This window comes from Cyanistes caeruleus, chromosome 4 (genome assembly GCF_971803275.1).
Source record: "Cyanistes caeruleus chromosome 4, bCyaCae1.hap1.1, whole genome shotgun sequence".
In the NCBI taxonomy this organism is placed as follows: Eukaryota; Metazoa; Chordata; class Aves; order Passeriformes; family Paridae; genus Cyanistes; species Cyanistes caeruleus.
This window is the reverse complement of record NC_141704.1, coordinates 7,036,952-7,057,114: the sequence shown is the minus strand read 5'-3', so window position 1 is coordinate 7,057,114 and position 20,163 is coordinate 7,036,952. Positions and strand designations below refer to the sequence as shown.

Here is a 20,163-nt window from a genome sequence, read left to right as displayed (position 1 = left end):
TCCCAGCAATATATGAAAGAATAACAAGGGAGAAAAGCTAACAGCCAGCTTCCCGCTAGGCAGAATTTCACAATAATTTCAACGTTTGGGCAGATGGTAATGTAACATAGTTTCAGGCTTATTTTTCTTTCTGTGTAACCAACTGACATTTAACCAATTAGAATGTATTAAAGGGTTACAAAACCCAGGCTGCATTCTTACAGCCTAATGGTGAAGATCCTAAACACTGTATTTTGAAAAGTACCATCTAATCTGAGAATCTCAGACTCTGCATTTCCTCCTGCATTCTACAGAATGAATTGCTATGCTGAGAAAGTTGGTAACTGTAACCTTCAGTTTTGTTTTGTTACTGATCATTGTTATTACACATGCTGGAAAATATATGGATTTCCTGAGACAACTGCATATGTAATCTTGCTCCAAATTATTTTAGACAATATGCAAAAATTTGTTTTTCACAAAATTTTTATGAAGTTCTAGGCAGGCCTTTTGCCCCATGTGTAGATAAAGATACTAAGGATCACCATTAAGAGGTAGTGACTATTTTATTTGAACAAGACTCATTAAACAGGCAGTACCAGAACAAACCCAAGAAAAAGGAGTTCTGTTTTCTAGGTCCATTGTTAGTCTGGACCTCTCTTCTGGCTTTCTAACCAGCTTTCAGGAACCCATGCAGATGGCTTTTCCAGTTCAGTTTTCATATTGTTATTCAGTCCTTTAAATATTACCATTTCCACCATAGGAAAAAAAAAGGAATAAAGTGGTCTAGGAGACACAGAGAAAGTGTGTTTGGAGCCTTTCCCCTGCATATTAATAGATCTGTACCCTAAACACCCTTCTGTATATATCAGCCCTGGGGGTTGGACACTTCCAAATATAAAATAAATGCAGCATAAGTGACCAGACTGAACAAACTTCCTAAATACAGTAGAAAAATAAACACACTGAGATATTTCAATAGAAAGAGCATGAAAGGCAGTAAAAACAAAACCACTTGTGATCCTGCTGGAAACATTTTGAAAATTGAGGGGTTCAGTGTTTTAAAAGGATCCAAGAGGAAAGTGACCTCATGACCACTAGTTCAAATGCAACCTGAGTCATTATTTTTTTCTTTTTTTGATTTGACATCTTTTTTGGAGTCTAAATTAATTTGTCCTGAGATGAGTCTTTCCAGAAGGCTTAGTGAATGCATGGACCACAGAATGAAATACCTTTTTGTTCCTGAAAGTGATTACCTGACATACATTTGGTGCTTTGAGGCTGTGAGGCACTATCCTTATGATATTTTCTAGGTGCTGAGCAGAAATGTTAATCCCACCCGTTTTTCTCTGATTCTTGAAAGACTTTATCACAGCACAGTGGTACTGTGCACCCCACTGACGTAAAAAACAGAGCTGACTGATGCTAGCTCTTTCTTTTATTGGAGCCATTACTGACTCAGAGTTTTTCCCAGACTCTCAGGGATCATTAGTCACCACTAATCTTGCCCTATTTGATAGATTTCTGGGCTCAGAAAGTCCCTGTTTGGAACTCACTCTGTGCTTTCCCAGAAAAGTTTTGGAACTCTCTCAACTTGCTTCTCTGAGCAGCCAGCCTCAAAAAGTCTTCATTTGAGGGCAGTTACTGCTGCTTGTGCTCTGATTGTCCCAAGTTCTATTCTTTTTTCCCAGTTTCTTTCAAAATATCAAAAACCTCAGTAAGAGTATGCACATGCTCTGGAGGAGACAGCTCTGGGCAATAAACTCTAAAAAGCAGCAACTTGTTTTCTAGGCTGTCAGTCACAGAACAGAGCGTCCAGATCAGCAGATAACACAGAGCAGAGCAGCTTCATGTTCAGACTTGTGCAGATATTTACCTGCCATGGAAGAATAAATTTAAATAGTTTTTGAGCATTTGCACTTAGAAGAGCTCTCTGATGGCCAAATGACCATGGGATTTGGGCAGGAGTGGGTGTTCAAACACCGTCCAGAGCCTTTTGGCTCGGCATAGGAGGTGTTACACAGTGGTTTTCCAAGTGCTTGAAATGGCAGTGGCTGTCTCAGTTCTTGTGTACTATTGAGCATATCTTCACTCTGCAAAATTTGAGCCTAATTGAGACTTGGGCATCTCTCACAGATTTGTCCTGACTAGAAGTTTGGACCTGCTTAATTGATTGTCAAGGAACTACATAATTAATAATTAATAATAATAATTAATTGATTGATTATTAATAATTAATATGTAATTAATAATAAGCAATTAATGTCTGTAGACATGCCCAAAATGCCTGCTCCAGGATTTATGTCAAGGATTTATGTCAGGGGTTTATCCTATGGCCCAACATAGCAATTAACCTGCAGACTCCAATTAAGACTAGCCCACCTAGGTCTCAGGTAGAGCCTGCTGCTGGAATGTGCAAATGGAGAAATGCTGTGGGAAGATTTTTACAACTGAAGCAGTATCACCTCTCTACAAGTCAACATACAGACTGTCCTAGAGACAAGGATGAAACCCGGGGTGATCTGATATGTGCAAGAGCTCCTTGAGCCTTCAGCAAATGTCAGGATCTCTGGTCTACAGCCAGAGAGGTCAAACCTACCCATATGCTTATCTACCAGCCCCATGGGGTAAGCCAGTGGGCTGAGAGATCTGTATGGGTATCTCTGGAGCCTCTGGAAGAGGTATCTCTCTCTGCAGCTCCAGGACAGCCACACTTTTGGGTAGGATAAAGGGAAGGATATAAAAGCTTGCTGGCAAGAAGTAAGCCAATAAACACGAATTCTCTGGCACTCCTCCGTGTCCTGTCTAGCCCTCTTGGCTGTGTATTTCTACAATTTTAAAAATTAATAGCAGCACTGCCTTCCTTCCCAAGCCTTTAAGGCTTTTTTTTTTTTTTTTCCTATGTGCCCACAATTCCATGTGTGTTTAAAAGTGGGAAGGGAGGCATTTGGGGTTTGTAGGAGAAAATCCCATGGTTTCATTTCATCTGTGAGAATCTGCCTCCCATTTCATGAGTTCTCCCTGCTCTCTGCTCACAGTGATGCTGCTCCAGCTGGCCATTGTGGCCACTGGAGGTTGCAGGAAGAAGAATGGTAGTGAAGTGTTGTGTAGGGAGGATTTGTGTAGCAGGACCCAAATTCAAAGTGGAGTCTTATCAGTGAAGATGTCATGCAAAGGACAGGTCACTGAGCAAGAGGTTAAGAAACAACCTGTCATGCTAAGAAAGCAAATTATTACCTTTTGCAGCAGTTTGTAAGGCATTAAATAAAGCTGCATTAGTTGCAGCTGAAAGCATCACTTTCTCTTCCCCTTGTTTTTTTTTTCCTATATGAACATGTCCGTGACACCCTGCTCAGTGACATGTAACATGGTGGCTTTTGTGTCCAGTCACTGGTAGGAAATGCTTCAACATAACCATCTGGGAGAGCTTCTCTCCAATTTTGATAATAGGGGGAAAAGTTAACTGGGCTGCCATAAAACAAATAAAGAGAGGAGAAAAAGGAAACCCCAGTGCCTTTTGTTAAGAAGGAACAGATGTAGAGCTGTAGCAGCCTGCCAGCTAGGTCAAGTCATATCAAATATTGTGGTTGTTTTCTTGTAGCCTGATCCTCCTTTTGAACTCTCTTTCAGCAATGAAGTTGTAAGGAATGAATTAAAGAAGCTGCCAGCCCTTCCAACACCAGCGCTGAAGGAGCATCCTTCCCTTGCTTACTGGTAATGTATCACTCTCCACAGTGTCTTGTGCAGGGCCTGCCTCTGGCAATGTGGTTTGAGAGTGGAACTGGGATGCAGAGATTCCTGCCTTCTGGCTCTGGGTCTGTCACTGACTCACTGCATGACTTAACACAAGTAGAACTACCATCCTGGGCCTCAGTTTCCCTATCTGCCAAATGCCTGGCCAAAAATCCGCTGTAAGTGTGCAAATGTCCCAATGAAATCAAGAGGCCAAATGTGCCATTTACATTCACAGCACTTTGCATTTGTGAAAGAGTTTTCCAGTTGGAAATGTCAATGTTTTGCACTGCCCTGTGGTAAGTGATTCAGTTTGATCTTGCAAGTCCACTCTGTATGGCACAGCTGAACTCATCTCCTGTTATATGAGTGTTTGGAGGAGGATGCTTGTTTGCTTTGTCTTTATTGCACTGAAAAATAGGCCTAGGGTAGGAGCAGGGTCACATTTATATTTTACATGCCACACTCATACATTCTTTGTGCCACCCTGCATATCCCTTTTATCTGTGCAAATAGGAAAGAATTTGGGGAAAGACTATTCATTAAAGGGGAGATACTTCCACTCCATTTTCTGCTTCTTGCTCTTTCGTGTTTACCTTTAAAGCATTAGGCTGTAAGCCTGGGGGTTGGATTGAACTTCTTTATCTGCTACTCTTTTAATTTCTGCATTTTGGTAATCTGAGGATGGCAGGGGGAAACAAATCAATTTGTAGGCTATGATCTCAGTTCTTCTCTTTGCCAAAAAGGTCATCCTCTTCTCTTATCATGACAACAACAGTGGAATTAACTGTACCTACTGTCAAGTCATAGGCAAGCTCATTGTGAGGTCTCCTAATCACTTTCTGAGAATATAAGGAGAGATTTGGAGTCCCAGATGAAATTAGGATCGCTAACACAGTAACTGTAGATCATCACATTCTTCTGATGTTTCTCTCTAAGAACCAAATAAAATCTTCATGAAAAATGATAAATGTAGGCTGCCGTTTCATTGCAGAAGAATGGTCTTCCTCTTAGGAGTATTTCTTTTTCCAAAAACTACTCCACATACACAAAAGCAGTACATTTCCAGGTGGCCTGGCTGATTGACAGACTGGGAGCTCAAGCCATCTCAAGAGGAGCGGTGGGAACAAGCAGGCATTGACAGGGAGGGCAAATCTGACCCTTCAGCAACAACATGGCCTAAGGTCATAATAAAGTGCCACGTAGCGAGAAGAGCTGTGTAAAATCCTCGTGCTCAGAATATGAGTATTTGCATTTATACACAAAGTACAGCACTTGCAGCTGTACTTAATTTTGTGGGAGGTCTCATGTGACTGAGAACAGGTCACAGGTTGGGAAGGTGGTGTTGCCAATGGAGTAATAAAATCAGAGGCTACAGTCCTGTGACTCCCTTGTGATTTCATGTCAGTAACCAAGTCTCAAAGACCTCTTTAACATTAATAGTTCATTATTTTTTAATGATACCTTTTTTCTAAACACCCTCTGAAACACTTAATGCTCTCAGGAAGCATCTGTTGGTGAATCAGACAAAAAGCCTCAAAAGTACAGATCAAGCAGATTTTTAAAACTGTGTTCTCTGACACTTCTTCACATCACATGTAGATTATGTACTGGATGCAGATTTCATCCAAACATTTTCTGTGAGCAATCAGTTTTATTCTGCCCTTCTTCAGCATTAGCACAAGCAGTCACAAGCGAATATGCAACCTTGGAAAGGAACTTTTAAAACATTAAAGGTGGGATGGGTAATGGCTCTAGTTATTTTAAAACAGACAAACAAAAGAACTTTGTACTATATTTTTATCAGCTGAAATGGATTAAGAGATAATAAAATGGATAATCAAGTAAATACTGTGATACCTTCGGCAAGATGATGTAAAAGATCTTCATAAAATAATACATTTCCATCACACACCATTAAAAAGCATCAGCTGTTGCGCCTATCAAATATAGTGAGACCTGTGGGATGAGTCCTGGATTCTTGGATCAGCACATTTTGTGCCTCTGATTCAATCTGCATGGAGTCTCCTGGTTCCATACCCTTGGTGTAGGCCTTTGCCTTACTGTAATCTCTTGCAGCTTTCTCCAGGTTCAGAATAATCAGTTGCACATCTTGTTCTCAAGCATCTTTTGGCTTCTCTGATTACTGATGAAGAAAGAAGGGGCTTTTTGGTGGTTTTGTTTGTGTTTCTTTTTCTTTTAAATGAAAGCTGAGCTTCTGGTCCTCCCACACAGTCCAGGAATTGAGGCCCTGAGTTTTGATTTCTCTTGGCCATGCATGGAAACAAACATGAAGCCAATCACAGAAACTGGAGAGAGCCTTTAGAACGTGTTAACTCATAGTGCTTCTTTCCAGACACTTGTCATTGCATTTTATCCCATTTCAGATCCTCCATAACAAGCCAGCCCCATACTCAGTTGTCAGTAATAAGGCCAATAAAAGGTGCAACAACACAAAAGTGAATGCTAGATTGGTATTTTCAAAAGACATGGGGAAGATGGACTTCCAGGTTCCTACAGACTTTGAATGCAAGCTTGTTTTTAGCAACCTGAGGCATCAGTGTTGCCAGAACACCCACCTTTGAAAATGTCATTTGAAAATCACTGTTTAATGATTTTTTCTGCTTCAACACAAACCTGAGGCCCTGGTCCAGCTCTTGGCCCCTTGGCCTAAGAGGTGCTGGTGGCATCAGAGGGATAGCATATGACTGCAAATAAAGACATTTATTCAATAACATCATTAAAATTGAAAAGACAGGTTTGAATAACACTAAAGAACAGCAATGAGTGGTCAGCTAATTAAAACAGCTCAGTGTGCTGGGAGGAGAGGGAGGGAACAACTAACTTTGAAAATCTGGATCAGATGATGAGAAACTCAAGGCCTGCATTTGCTTGCAAGTTGTCTGCTGTCCAGTTCTATAAGCTGCTGGGACAGGAGGGATTTCTTGTTACTTCTAAAGATCTTTATCAGAGTTGTCTGCTGCAGGATATCATCCATGTATTCATTTCTGCAGCTTTGAGGGAAATGCTTTATGAGCTGGCAAACAGACAGCAGTGCTTCGGCAGCCTCTGTGTCTCTGTCTCCACATTAGTTAAGAAACCTCTGCCAGCCCTGCACTGTGAATGAGTTTCTGTGTCACCAATACAGCAACAAGGCAGAGCAGGGGGAGAGGAGACGTCAGCTGGTGGTCCCAGCAGTGTCCCAGCACTCTCCCAGCTGTCAATAGCAGCATGGCAGCTGCCTTGAGATGAACAGCTGAAATCATAGGGGAGCACGTTTATAGGCTCTGCTAATGCTCCTTCTGACCCGTGAATGATTTTGCTTGTTTTCCCTGGCATGTGCTGGGCTTACCCTCCAACCCAGAGCTGGAGGCAGAAAGCAACCTCTGTGCTGGATGATCCTTCTTGCACAGGGCAGTGGGATGCAAAAGGAAGTTCAGAGAGTTATCAGAGGAAGGACTGTCACACAGATTGTTCTGACTGTGAATGTTTTTCCAGTGTGGACACTGCTATCTGAGCTAGGTGCCCTCAGCTCCCTTTGCTGTCAGCAGAGAGAAGTAGCAGTAACCTTCTCCCAAGGAATCTATCCAAAAGAGATTGGATGATTTGTGCTCTGGAGTATATATTTCTTTCCCCAGTGATAAGGCCAGTGCTGCAGGAAGGTGAAAGGCCACAGATCCCATTCTTAAATATGGCTTGATTGATAATTGAGGCTTTATATTTTTTCTTCAAAGGAAAGAAGAAACAAAGATAATACTTAACCTGGTACTTAACATCTGCAGATCACAAAACATTTTACTGAGAAAATCATCAGTACCCTAACAGAGCAATGGAGGTATAGCATTGCTTGCATTTGTTTAGAAGAACTGGGTAAAGCCTGGACTATCCCACATTTCTAGCGTGGGTTAAAAACACAACTCTTTGTCCTGCTTTTCAAAAAGGCTCCCTGACATCTGATCTGTCCTTTTGAAGGAAATGGGCCATCGACTGACTTCTCTACCTAAAGAGTGTGGTCTAGGAACATATCAATTATTTGTAATAATAATAATTTGTAAGAAAGCAGAGCACATCCGGATTCACATTCTGGAATCCAGATTCCACATCCAGAATCACATTAAGTAATCAGCATGCCCAGGTACTTCTATCCTTTCCTTGAATGGCAGCAATGTGAGAGCTTGATCTGTGCAATAAACTGCACAGAATAGAAAATAAAGCTAGGACTGTTTTCCACTGGAGAAATTCCATAATTTTCTGAGAAGTCACTCCTGGTTTGTTCCTGTCTGAGACAGAAGAATTGCATCCACATGTAATCATGGTTTTAAGAGGTAATTTCAAAGGGCTGTAAGCCCTCTCTGTCTATCTTTTTTTATTAAGAATGATGTTTTTTGGAGATTGTCCAATACTAAGCACTCATGTAATTCAGTTGTTGCTCCAAAAGTAATCCTGTTTATGATAATCATGGCAGGAGACCCAGGCTCTGCCTTCATGTGCACACCCATAACATCTGTGGTACTTGCTCAGATCAGTGTGCTGAATATGGTTTCATAGCTGTAGAATTTAGAGCTTACAGATCATTTTCTAAGCATTGAAATGATTCTGAGGGATTTGGTGGGAGAGCTGGACCATTCCTTTATCCATGTAATGTGTCACTGGCTCAGTCAGCACCATCTTCCTGCTGTGGCCTGCTGATGGGACAGCCCCAAAAAGGGCTCTTTTATTTTTGTAGGATGAATGGGGAAAGCCACTTGGTGAGTGAATAAGCAAAGCAGTTACTCTCAGATAAAAAACAGGCTTGTGAGGGAAAAACTGGCCTTGCTGACAATCCAACAGACTGTCTCTGAATTGCTCTTTGCTGCCTTCACTGATGTTTCTGGTTCTTTCTCTCTTTATTATTAGGGCTGCATGATCCACAGCTTCCCTGTGCCTCTTCTTTCTAAAAGATGTTTTGGTTCCGGATATTCTGTCTCTCTTTCTAGAAGAGGTTCTGTCCTCTCTGGCACAGGGGTGCAAATGGGGAAGGCAGCAATGAGAAGATACAGTCATGTTAAGCTGGGCTGGTGAAATGCTTTGCAGTCCTCCACAAAAGCCTCTGTGGGCATCTCTGAGCAGACGTGGTGAGGTCATCTACTACATCATCCCACACTGCTCTGTTCCTTCACACTGCCTGGCGATACAACTGGCTTCAGTTCTGCCTGGGGAAGGATTACCACATGGTGGACAAGTGAAAGGCCCCATTAGGGAGTCCTGCTGGATCCAGGAAACACAGGGAGGGAGGAATGCCAGTTCACATTGCCGCATGCAGCATGATGGCATGGGATAGACACACAAGACAGATGGAAGTTCATGCAGGGCCAGGTGGGGAGGGCACTAAGGTGGCATGAAGGTAGTTTAGCTTTCCCTTCTCTTGGTCTGGCAAGTTCTGTACAATATCTCTAGGGAACTCAACAGATTCCCTGTCCTTGGGAATAAAAAATAAATAAAGGAGCAAAATAAAGAGCAAGAAATTGGTTTTAAACCTGAGGATTTCAGTGTTTTGTCATGCTAGTGTAGCAAAACAGGTCCTGTGTGCATTACACTGGATCCTTGGCTTATACTTTGCCCTGTTATGACCTTGCTAGCGCAGCTGATTGTATGCATCAAATAGCTCTGCTGTCCATTCACTGGAAAAGAATGAATGCAATTCTTTAAAAGTGAATTTACATGTGTCTCTCAATCTGTCATTTGGGTCATGCTGATCTCTCTTGGATGCTCTATCTCCACTGCTTATTGGCACACACTCAGAATTGTTGTCTGATACAGAGGCCCACTGACGTGGAATAGTCTCCATGGTTCACCTTGGATCACATGATGACATGGTTCATGTCTTCCTAAAATATAAAATTATCTTTGTCTCCAAAGAGCTGCTGGAAATAGGCCCTGGCTCTTGCCAGCTACCAGTGCAAAGCCAGGACTTGCCTGGGAGAATGCAAGTTAGTATAACACAAAAGTAAGCAAAAGCACATGAGTACTTTAAGAGTAAAGAAACTCAAATTTGAGTGCCCTGGAAATGTCCTGTCACTGTTGTTTGTTGCCTCTGTGTACACTAGGAATTCAGCTCCTGGCTGAAAGAGATTGGTCCAGAGTACTTCCAATAGTGCACCTGCAGATATGCAGTTGCAGTGAGGAGGAATCTGTCAGTGCTATGACTGGCCACCAATTTCTGACAGTTCTGCCCATCTTTCAGAGGCCATGATGGGCTTGAAAAGAAGTTACAGCAGTTAGGACAAAGCAGATCTTGAGCAGCTCCAACACACATCTGTTTGCCCTCAGTGTAGTATTGTGGGCATCATTTTTAGATAGGGAAAGGAATGCAGAGATGGAAAAGGTGGTACAAGTAGGCACCATGTTTGTGAGGAAAAAGGGTTCTTTCAGAGACCCAGCTCTTTGATAACCATTTTTATTTTCAGTCTGTGACTTCCCTTTTGTTTACCCTGGTCTGTACCAAATCCCCTCATCTAATGATTTTGCTTGGCATCTTTTGATTCCATCAGTCAGTAGATGTGTTAACAGAAGTATCTCTTCAGCTTTTGTCAAGATTTTCAGTCATGATAATGCCATTATATAAAAAATCTTATTTTTTTTTCCTTTCCAGTGAGGATCGAGTCATTGAACATTACAAGAAACTAAATGGTCAGACAAGAGGTCAAGCAATTGTGAAGTAAGTGAAATAAGAATGATTTCTTCATGACCTTTGTTTTATTAGGAAGTATTTATACAGGACTGTAAATACAATATATAACTAAGCTTCCCATCTCATGCAATGCTTCATTTTTAAGTATTTCTTGGCATAATTATTTATTTATCAAAGGGTTTTTTCAGATCATCCTCTCAGCTTCTCAGACGTGTTATTCTCTTCTGTGTTGTTTTGCAGTTACATGAGCATTGTAGAATCCCTCCCAACATATGGAGTGCATTATTACGCAGTCAAGGTACGTGCTACAAGAAGGGTCCTTCACTGAATTAAGCTCTTGTTGGAGAGGGAGGGAGAGAGGTACAGCCATCCTGCTCTCAGAATACAATACAATGCTACTAAAGTCTTGTTTCACTTCCTGAGGTAGGATAAACTTATTTCAGCTGTGTGTGCATGTTTAGTAAATATAGTTCCAAAGAGGAAAATCCTGTTCTTGGAGATAAAACTCTCACAGTCCTATTGTGCTGGAGTGTTCAGCGCAGTCAGCAGCATGGCAATGCCAGTGAGCCACCACCAAAAGGACAAGCCAGACACATCTCTGGCAGACAATCCTTTTTGTAGCTCCAGGGGGTCAGATCTTTCCCAGATGGCAGATCCATGAATACACATCTATGGCCAGCCATGACCTGCATACTGCAGCTCCCCTGACATGAGTTATGTAGATGGATACAGAGATTGTACATATTTTTAGTGCCAGAACAGTCTTGTACTCTAGAGATAGGTAGCACATTCTCATCCCCAAACAGGTCTCCACTTCTACATGGACTTCATGCAGCTATTCATGAAGTCCCTCATTTCTTTTGTCTAATGATTCATAACCAAATTTTCAGCCTCATATTATTATTATTACTTCCCTGCCTGACCAGCTGTGTAGGTTTGGTTTGTTGGTTTTTTTTAAGTTGAGAAATCAATAAACATAGAAAGAAAGCTAGAGCCACATTCCCCAGAGCATATTCCCTCATTTATCACCCCTGAAATTTTGATGTGTTTCATCATTATCTCTGTGCACAGATCATATGGTTTTTCATACGTTTGTAATGTCTTGCACATATGGGGCACTATAAAAACACAAATATCTGACTGTACCTGTCTCAGGAGATGTGTTTCTAGTCTATTACTTCTAATTGGATGTAATAATAAAGTTATTATTATTTCACAAAAAACATTAGTCTCATCTTTTCTCAGAGGACAGGATCTCTCCAGCATCCTTTGCATCCAGATCTCTTGGACTAGAAAAGAAAAATCTTGTAGATTAGGCTGGATGTTCAATCTTGCAAAGACTTGAGAGCTATTCCAGTGAGCTCCCCATGGTCAATAAGCAGCAGTGAGCAGCAATGAGGCAGCAAATATTGCACATAATAGGGTTTGCTTCTGCCTGATGTGGGGGTTTTGGTTTTGCTGTGTTTTACCCTGCCATTCTCTATCACATTAACAGAACAGATGTAATTTCATTGAGGACTTCAGCTCAGTAAATTGCAGAGACTGGGATCAGATATCGGCCATTACTCCATAAGGACATTTTATTGCACACTCAGACATAAAGCAGTTGGGTCTGAGCCTGTCAGACCTTATCACTTGGTAGCTCTCAGATCCCATTACTGCTGCGTTTTCAAGACTAATGCTAAAATCCCTCCACATAATTCAAGTCAGCTGGATGATTTGCTTTCCTTCCTCTCCAATCTCTGAATGTTCAGACTGAATAATTTACAGGGAAGAGAAAGAGGATGCACCACTGCACAAGGGACCCATGTCAAACCTCCTCACCTCCCCAACAGCATTTTAAGTAACTTGATCATATGTGATGTATTTTAAATTGTTTTATATGTCATGGCCAAAAGTGAAAGAGATCTCTTCTAAACACTATGGAGCTTTGTGACTTGTGGGAACTTGGCAGGGGGAAATTTAACAACTCCCATTCAAATGTATTACTTAGAAACAAATCTTCATCTTGAACAACAGCACAGGAAATCTCCAGCATTTCCCCATCGTATTCAATATGACTCCCTCTATTTTCTCTTTCAGGACAAGCAGGGAATTCCATGGTGGTTAGGACTTAGCTACAAGGGGATTTTTCAATATGACTACCATGACAAAGTGAAACCAAGAAAGGTAAGTGTTTACTTCTCTACCAAGGTCTGGGCTTGTCACACATGTCATAGCTTGAGTCAAGGGTGTGATGTACATCAAATGCTGGCATTGATTCATGTGATTTTTGAAGGATGTTAATTTTCTCCCAAACTTGTCTCAATGCCTGCAAAGAATTAATGGACAAAGGTATCTCATAATTTATTAAAAGTTGTGGGGTTTGGAGGAAATAAGCATAACTTAATCTTGCAATTTACATTTCTTTTTTGTGTGGTTAACAAGACATAGATGGGAACTCAAGGATTGATCCTCTCAGGTGTTAGAGGCCTTCCATTCACTGGCAATGGTGGATTGGGGGTGATCAGCCAACCCTTGATACTGTGTTGTCAACCCATAAATGATACCAAACCAATAAATGATCTGAGAGAGAAAGAGATGAAGAGGGAGGAAAACTGCTTCTATTTATTACATAAAGAAACGTGCATGATTTTCTCAGGACCAGCATTACATTTGATAAGCAATGATTTTCCTAACTGAAGAGTTAATGTCAAGGTAGCAGGGAAAGATGACTTTCAACACATGCCTAAAAAAAGGCATGGGAAGCTCTGATTCTTGAGCCCAGCCTATGAGGGGGACCCGTGTGTTCCGATTTTCCCACCTAGGATGCCATCTAATATAAAAAACCTCATCCCTGAGCACATGCCCTGCAGGTGGGAATGTACATTCTGTTAGCAACAGTGTTTGTTGCACTGCAAACCTGTGGAGACATCGGGAGGCAAGGCTTCAGGCTGGCTTGCAGCCTGCAGAACTGGATGATTTGGAACAACTAGGTAGCTCTTCTCTGGATACAAAAGCTTCCACAGTGAATTAATGTACTGTATTCCTCTTTGCACTGTCTCTGTACCAATTCTTTCACGTCCTCTGGTCACATTCAAGTTGGACACTGCCTGGTGCTCATGGAGCATCTTCTATTAAAATGAACTAGAATCAAGGTTTTGGTAGAAAACTGAACTGCTAAGGAGGCAGCAAGACAATAGGTGCATCAATTAGCCTTTTATTCACTGAAGGCTATTAATGGGACTTTTATACATTAAAAGAAATTTAGAGGAGAGTAAGGAGGTCTTCACAAAGACTAAAAGACACATCTATTTGGGACCAATCATTACCTGCAGGACAAGCCATCCTCACACAACATAGTTTAAAACATGCCTAGGCTAGGTGTTTGCACCCACATATCTCCAGTAGTGCCAACACCCCAGGGAAGACATGTACTTAAAAGATGCCTTCAGAAGTCAGTCTATGGAATAAAAGCATTCCTTTGGAAGAAATTAATGCCCTGCCATGACAGGACTCAGCCTTCACACATTATAGCAATTATTGCCAGCCCTCTTGGGATGAGAAGGTCAGTGGGGAGCATCAGAAGGAAGGAGAGAGGAGATCAGGTGCTCTGACTGTATGAGAGGAGACACATTTCCACCAGCAAGGTTAAGCCTCCTTTCTCAGATTCTCTGCTTTCTCTTCTCAGCTGTTCTGGGTGATCTACTTTGTAGCATTGGTTTTGGAGCTTGATAAAATCTTTGCCAGCGTCTCTGTGTTCCCACTAGACTTCCTCTAGCACTCACACTGCACCTCAAATCAGGGGCTTTAGGGACCTCTGATCCTTCTTCTGCAAGTGTAACCCTAAAAGTAAGGGTGCTGGTTTTCACTTTATTGGGAATTAGTTTTTATGATCTCAGCAAATCATGTATGAAGTCCAGCAAACCCAAAACAATGGTGCTGCCTTATGTATAAACCACTAAGAATTGTGGCAGAAGTGGTCATTTATCTGCGAGGGAAGGTTGGGTGGGAAGGGAAAGCAGGAATTTCCGGGCTTGGATCTGTCCATTGCCACAATCCAGAGACCACAGCAGTGAAAGACAGCCTAGATGAGCATTTCTCTGCTACATGATGCTTGCAAGCTCCATCTGTTGGCAGAGCTATTCCAAAATGAACAGCCTAAATCAGGGATGGGACTTGGACAGAGTGGCTGAGGCTTCATTATTTCTCCATGGAGTGATTTTACCTTCTGTGGATCAAGTAAAAAGACTTCTTACCCTACACAGGTGGTAAAACCCCTCTGGCGAGAGCAGATCAACTGCCTCAGCAAGGCGTAGTGTTTAATCCTCTGCTAATTAGATTGTAAAATTGCACTCGATAACCCTGGTATCTGGGAGCAGCCTGCCACAGTATCTGATGCATTTCACTGCACCAGCATGCGCTGGTTCAACTCTTTGCTGTGCAAATGGGAGGAGTAAACCTTACTGAACTTTCTGCAAGGTGAAATTAGTGGGGGAGGAGGAAAGAGATTATGGCTTTTCTAATCTATAATATTTTGCTCCTGCACACTGCCGATGCCAGAAACAAATTGGAAACTTACAATGGAAAAATAAGTCTCCCTGGAAAAAACACAAGCAGAAAATTTTAGCAAGAAACCAGCTGAAATCAAGACATTTATATTAAGTGCAAATAAAAACCTTGCTTGTCTTATGAGGGAGATTGTAATGTTTTCCTATATGTCATCTTAGATAGATTTCCATGTTTCTTGTGCTTGCGAGTAAAACTGTAATGCACACTAAGCAGCTGAACCTATCTCGGGCGATCCCATTAGCAGTCACTCAAAACCATGATTTCATTAAATTGCTGGAGTAAATCAGCCATGTGTCTCTAGAAAACTAACCAGGTTTGTCAGCAAGTTAGATGAGACTGGAGAGGGGAATTGAGGCTGACGCAGGGCCAGAACCTCATCCTGCTTGCACTATTCTCACTCAAGCATCAAGTTCTCCAGCATTACTGGGGATGAAGCTGAGATGGGTATCTGGCACCTAGTCCTGGGTGGTTCAGATGGGAATGCTGGGCTATTAAACTGGAATGCAGTTGTACCTAGACTGCAGAGACTAATGTGTCTCTATGTTTCTATTTTTATGTTCCTTCCTGCCCATGCTTGAATTTTGTGGAAGCCCAGAGCCATCACTTTGAGGGTCAACCTTTTCCTTCTGTCTGTTGAGGGCTAGCTCACAGACTCAGCAAACCCTGTCAAAGGCTTCCTCTTGAATGTTGCCTGTCCTATTGCAAATTAGGTTCCTATGAGAATAATTATAATTTATAATTTGATAGCTGTTCATTCTTGGGTACAAAATATTTGCAAAAGTTTTGGTATACTACGCAAAATCCAATGTTCCAGCTGAACAAGAAGGAGTATCAAATGTGAAAAGATGGCAGCTGTCCTGCCAAACATATATTGAGGCTTTCTGGAAGTTGGGCTTGTGGAACCAGTATCATTTGTGTAGTAGCAGCTCACAGCTTCCAGGATGGACAGAATCCATTTCCCTCTATGTTAAACTTAGCTTCTACAAACACTTTCTTGCGAAGAGAAGAGACCAAACCTTTTGTTTTCAGAGGAGGGTCATTAGAGGGTTTTTTGCTTGAATTTCAGGGCAACTGGAAAGAAAGCCAAGGCACTGTAGCACCCTAATGTGAGCATTTGTCTGTGAGTGGTGTGTGTCCATTTCAACCAGCACACAGAGATGTGACTCCATGCCCAGAGACCTGTACACAAAGAGCTTCAGTGTAGCCTGGAGCTGTGAGATCTGCAAACCCAAGTAATAGCACTAGGCATATCTTTGTTGTTCTAGTGAGATATTCCCACTGATTTAAGAGCCCAAAGGCATTTTTTTAGTGCACACATCTTAACAGTTAGTAAACAATTAACTCCAAGATGAAGAGTGAATTATTAACAAAGTCAGCCAAAGGACTTCCATATGGAAGATAAAAAAAACAGAGAAAATGTTCAACTTATCACCAAAAATAAAATTACCTTGAAGGAGAGTCTGGTAATGTTTAGTTGATTTGTAAGAGATATGTCTATATAGTGTTATCTCGTTTTCTTCTATGGAAAGCTAGTGGCAATGAAACCTAAAGCGAGCCTTTTTTCTCAGACTCATAAACATTATCACTGCTTACATTATCTGGTTACTGAAGAGAACCCAAGAGAATAAAGGTTTTTAGAAATAAGATAAAATGTGAGGCATCACAAAATTCAGCCATTAACATAACTTGACAAAAAATTTCCTTGTGACAGCCACCAGTTTCTGCCATTTCTTCTCAGTGTTACCCTTTCTCTGAGATTAAATGAAGCATGCTGTGAGAAGGTTCTGTCCCTTGCCATAAAATCTCCACAACAGTCTTTGGGATCTCATGACAAAGAATTTAATTTTTAGTTTGTAGTGTCATCATGAATCCAAAGCAAAAGTAACCAGTTGACTTCCCATTTAAACATACAAAACCAAGAGGCAAGTTGGACCCATCCTACCAAGCAATGCAGAGCACAAGTAAATTCAGTAATTTTAAGTGTCTGGTCAGAGAAAAATCAACTGCTTATTGAAAGCCTGATCAAAATAATCAGCGCATAAATTGTGTCCAGAAAGTGAAAGATTGCTGTCCAGTGCCACTTGGTCTTTTCCAAACAACAAGAGATAGAGTGAACTTTCCCAGTTCCAGAGGCAAAATGAGATATTTACACAGGAGGAGCAATAGCCTAATTAAGAGTTGCTTTATTGCAGAACAAATAGATCCTCTCTGCTTTAGGGCATAATGAAGCATTGTCAAGTCAGTAATTGCATTGATGGAGTGGTTAAACTCGTGCTTCCTGTGGTGAAGGAATGACAGACCAGTAACTTAAAAAAACATAAAGGATTGATGTGAATGTACAGAAAGTAGTGAATTATGGGGAGGAGGAAGCTGACAAATTGCTCTCTGTCCTAACTGATCATAGAACACCGGGAGAGTGAAAAAAAGCAAAAGAAACACAAAATTCAAATTAGTTACAGGGAGCCAAATTCACTTGAGCCCAATTCACTTCACTTCCACAGCTTCTTGCCACGTGATATAATAGAGGCCAAGAGTTCAGAAGGATTGAAGATAGCACTAAAGTGTGACCTTCCATCCAGGGTTTTAACATTGAGTTGGTTATTTTCAAAGAGGATTTTAGGAGGGGTTATAAATCCTCATGTCCAAGGAGGGTGTTTGATTTGACACCAAGTTGGTTTCTGTTGTCAGAGGTATGGAGCATGTGTCTCACTCCTCTCGTTGGCATGCTGCTGAGCCGCAGGGTGTATTCAGAATGGGCTGGACTTTCTCTAGGGCATCCAGAATCAAGTGAGGTCATAAAATGTATTGGACTCATGTTTCACTGTGCTTCTCGTCATTTTCTAGGACCTTTGCAAACACCTTTGCATTGCAGACAGGGATAGAAGATTTCAAATTTACAAATGATAAAAAAACGAGCAGAAACCATTTCCAGGAAATACTGGTTTAAAAGCTCATGGAGTCTCAGTGGCATTGCTGTAATAAATTATTCACTGTGACTAGCAGGCTGTTAAGGACTACCTGCTGACTCCTTCTGCTCTGTGCTTTCATTTCTCTTCCCGTTGCTGATCCTTCGTGCTTCTTGGGTTGTGGACTTGGCTGTAAACTGAACCAGTCTTCATGTCACGGTGGGTTCAACTCATTATATAGTGCAGCAATTCAGTCTTGGTTTAGTATTTAGAAATGTGGAGCGTGGGAGGAGGGAGACATATACAAAGCAATGTTCCTTACCACACTGTTTCTTTCCATAGAGAGCAGTTTCTCACCCAATTTCTGCCCTTAGACGTAATACCCAGACCTGCAACCACTGAAGAGCAGACACAGATTAAAACCTTCCCCTGCTGAAATACCCATTAGACAGGAGACCATGTTCTCACCAGCACCTTTTTTGCTGCTGTGTGCCCTCGGTTTGGGGTTTCTACCATCCAGCACCAGGCACTTCCCCTTTCAGCACCCACTACTCCATGCATTACCAGTGTGACAAAGAGCTGCCAAACACACTGGGAGGTGAATAAATGACATCAAAGCACATTGGGCTGGAAAGCAGGATTATGTCCCTGACACTGAGAACTTCCACAGGATTTGGCTGGACATGCCACTGGGCTGTGATTCAGTGAACATTTCTTTTGGCAGCAGTATCAGCTGAAGTGGCCTTCAGCACTCTCCTCCCCCATCACAATCCTGCCCCCACTGCTCACTTCCTCCCCTGGGCCCCTTCCTCAGACATCCTGGTAAAGTCATGCAGTTGGGAAGGAAGCTGCCCCAGAGAAGGGATCAGACTGGCTCAGCACCACCCAGCCATAAAAAGTGGTCACTCCTAATCTCAATCAGTTCCCAATCCCATTCACCATCTGACCCACAAACAGTATGCTACAGCAAAGCTGTAGGAGCTGGATACGGATACAAGCTGCATAAATCACAGCAGCCAGAGAAAGAAACAGCCCTTAACCTACACAGTAACTTTGTGGAGTGAGACAAGGGCTTCACAGCTTAGAAGAAGTTGGAAAGAGTTCAACTGCATGGAATTTGTTGTGGTTGAACAAGGATGAATTAACAGTTAGGTATAAGGTCATCATCACCACTTTTTCCTCCTCATAAAAGCTGATAAAAATTTGCTTCAGTGTGTCTCCCAAACCGGGCTGATTTCAGACAGGTGAGTAGATCATCTAGGTAAACAAACTTTTTAGAATCATACAGTAGTCATACTCAATTTCCATTATGTAGGTAAATAAGTAGTTTTATCAACTACAGTGCTTGCAAACCTTAATACATAGTCTAAGGCACTGCTGCTTTATAAAGAAACCAGCACTATTCTGGTGGTTTAGTGTGCTGTGGTGATAGATACCATTAGACATACAGTTTCCCAGGGTTTTCTGTGAGAATTTACATTCAAATAGACTAGAGCATGATGTCCCATCCCATGATCTAGCCAAGTCAATCCCATGGCTACCATTAAATATACGAGTAGTCCCATCAAAATAAAACGCCCTTCTCTAAGTCCTTTGTCGTATTCAGGTCTTAAAGAGTAATTCTCTGTAAAAGCAGCAGCCAAGTCTTAAATGATTCTGCAGCACACAGCAGGAACTTCAACAAGATGCAAAGACAAATCACTCCGACAGCATAAAGTGAAACAAATTGGACCTCAGAGCCCTGGAGTTAGGGTGGAGATCTGGAGAGAGATTGAAACCTCCTTGAGCACTTATGCTTGGCTCTGAAGTGGCAGCAGACTCCTCCACACCCCACCCTGTTCAGATGCTGTCTCTAAGCTCACCAGGGCTGCTCCAAAGACCTGGGCACTTTTATCATCAGATGAAGCCAGGCAGGGGTCCCACAGCTTGGTGGTTGTGGCTGTGACTCACTTTTAGTCAGTGGTCTGGGCAGGAGGCTCAGAAGGTTCACTGCAGCCATCACCATGAGAGTGGGATTGCTGCTGCCATGGCACTGCCCATGCAGACACCCAGCATCACAGGGGTATTTTCAGTCACACAAACTAATGTGCATCACCACAGCATCATGGGATGAGAATGATGATTCCTATTTTTTGGTTCCAAGACAAAAGTACTTTAGCCAAGTCACTGGAGAAGATATGAGGTTCCTTGGGAGAGAGAGTAGCAGTAATGGTTTGTGGGCAGCATAAATCCTTCTAGGGTGCCACAGCTGATTCATAGGCGGCAGACTGGGCATCCTTTATCTAATACATAGTATATTGTGCCAGAAAGGAGAGCACTTCAATG

The 20,163-nt window shown here is 42.0% G+C and overlaps 1 protein-coding gene across 8 annotated transcripts in view; it reads left to right on the top strand.

The window, feature by feature from the left end:
- Positions 1-20,163, top strand: part of FRMD4A (FERM domain containing 4A) — a 383,203-nt gene that overhangs the window by 316,403 nt on the left and 46,637 nt on the right. For all 8 annotated transcript variants that reach the window (XM_086886548.1, XM_086886549.1, XM_086886550.1 and 5 more), the window contains 4 exons: positions 3,610-3,693; positions 10,343-10,408; positions 10,622-10,679; positions 12,464-12,550. In XM_086886548.1, the coding sequence (XP_086742674.1) occupies positions 3,610-3,693; positions 10,343-10,408; positions 10,622-10,679; positions 12,464-12,550 (295 nt within the window). The remainder of the gene's footprint in view (positions 1-3,609; positions 3,694-10,342; positions 10,409-10,621; positions 10,680-12,463; positions 12,551-20,163) is intronic.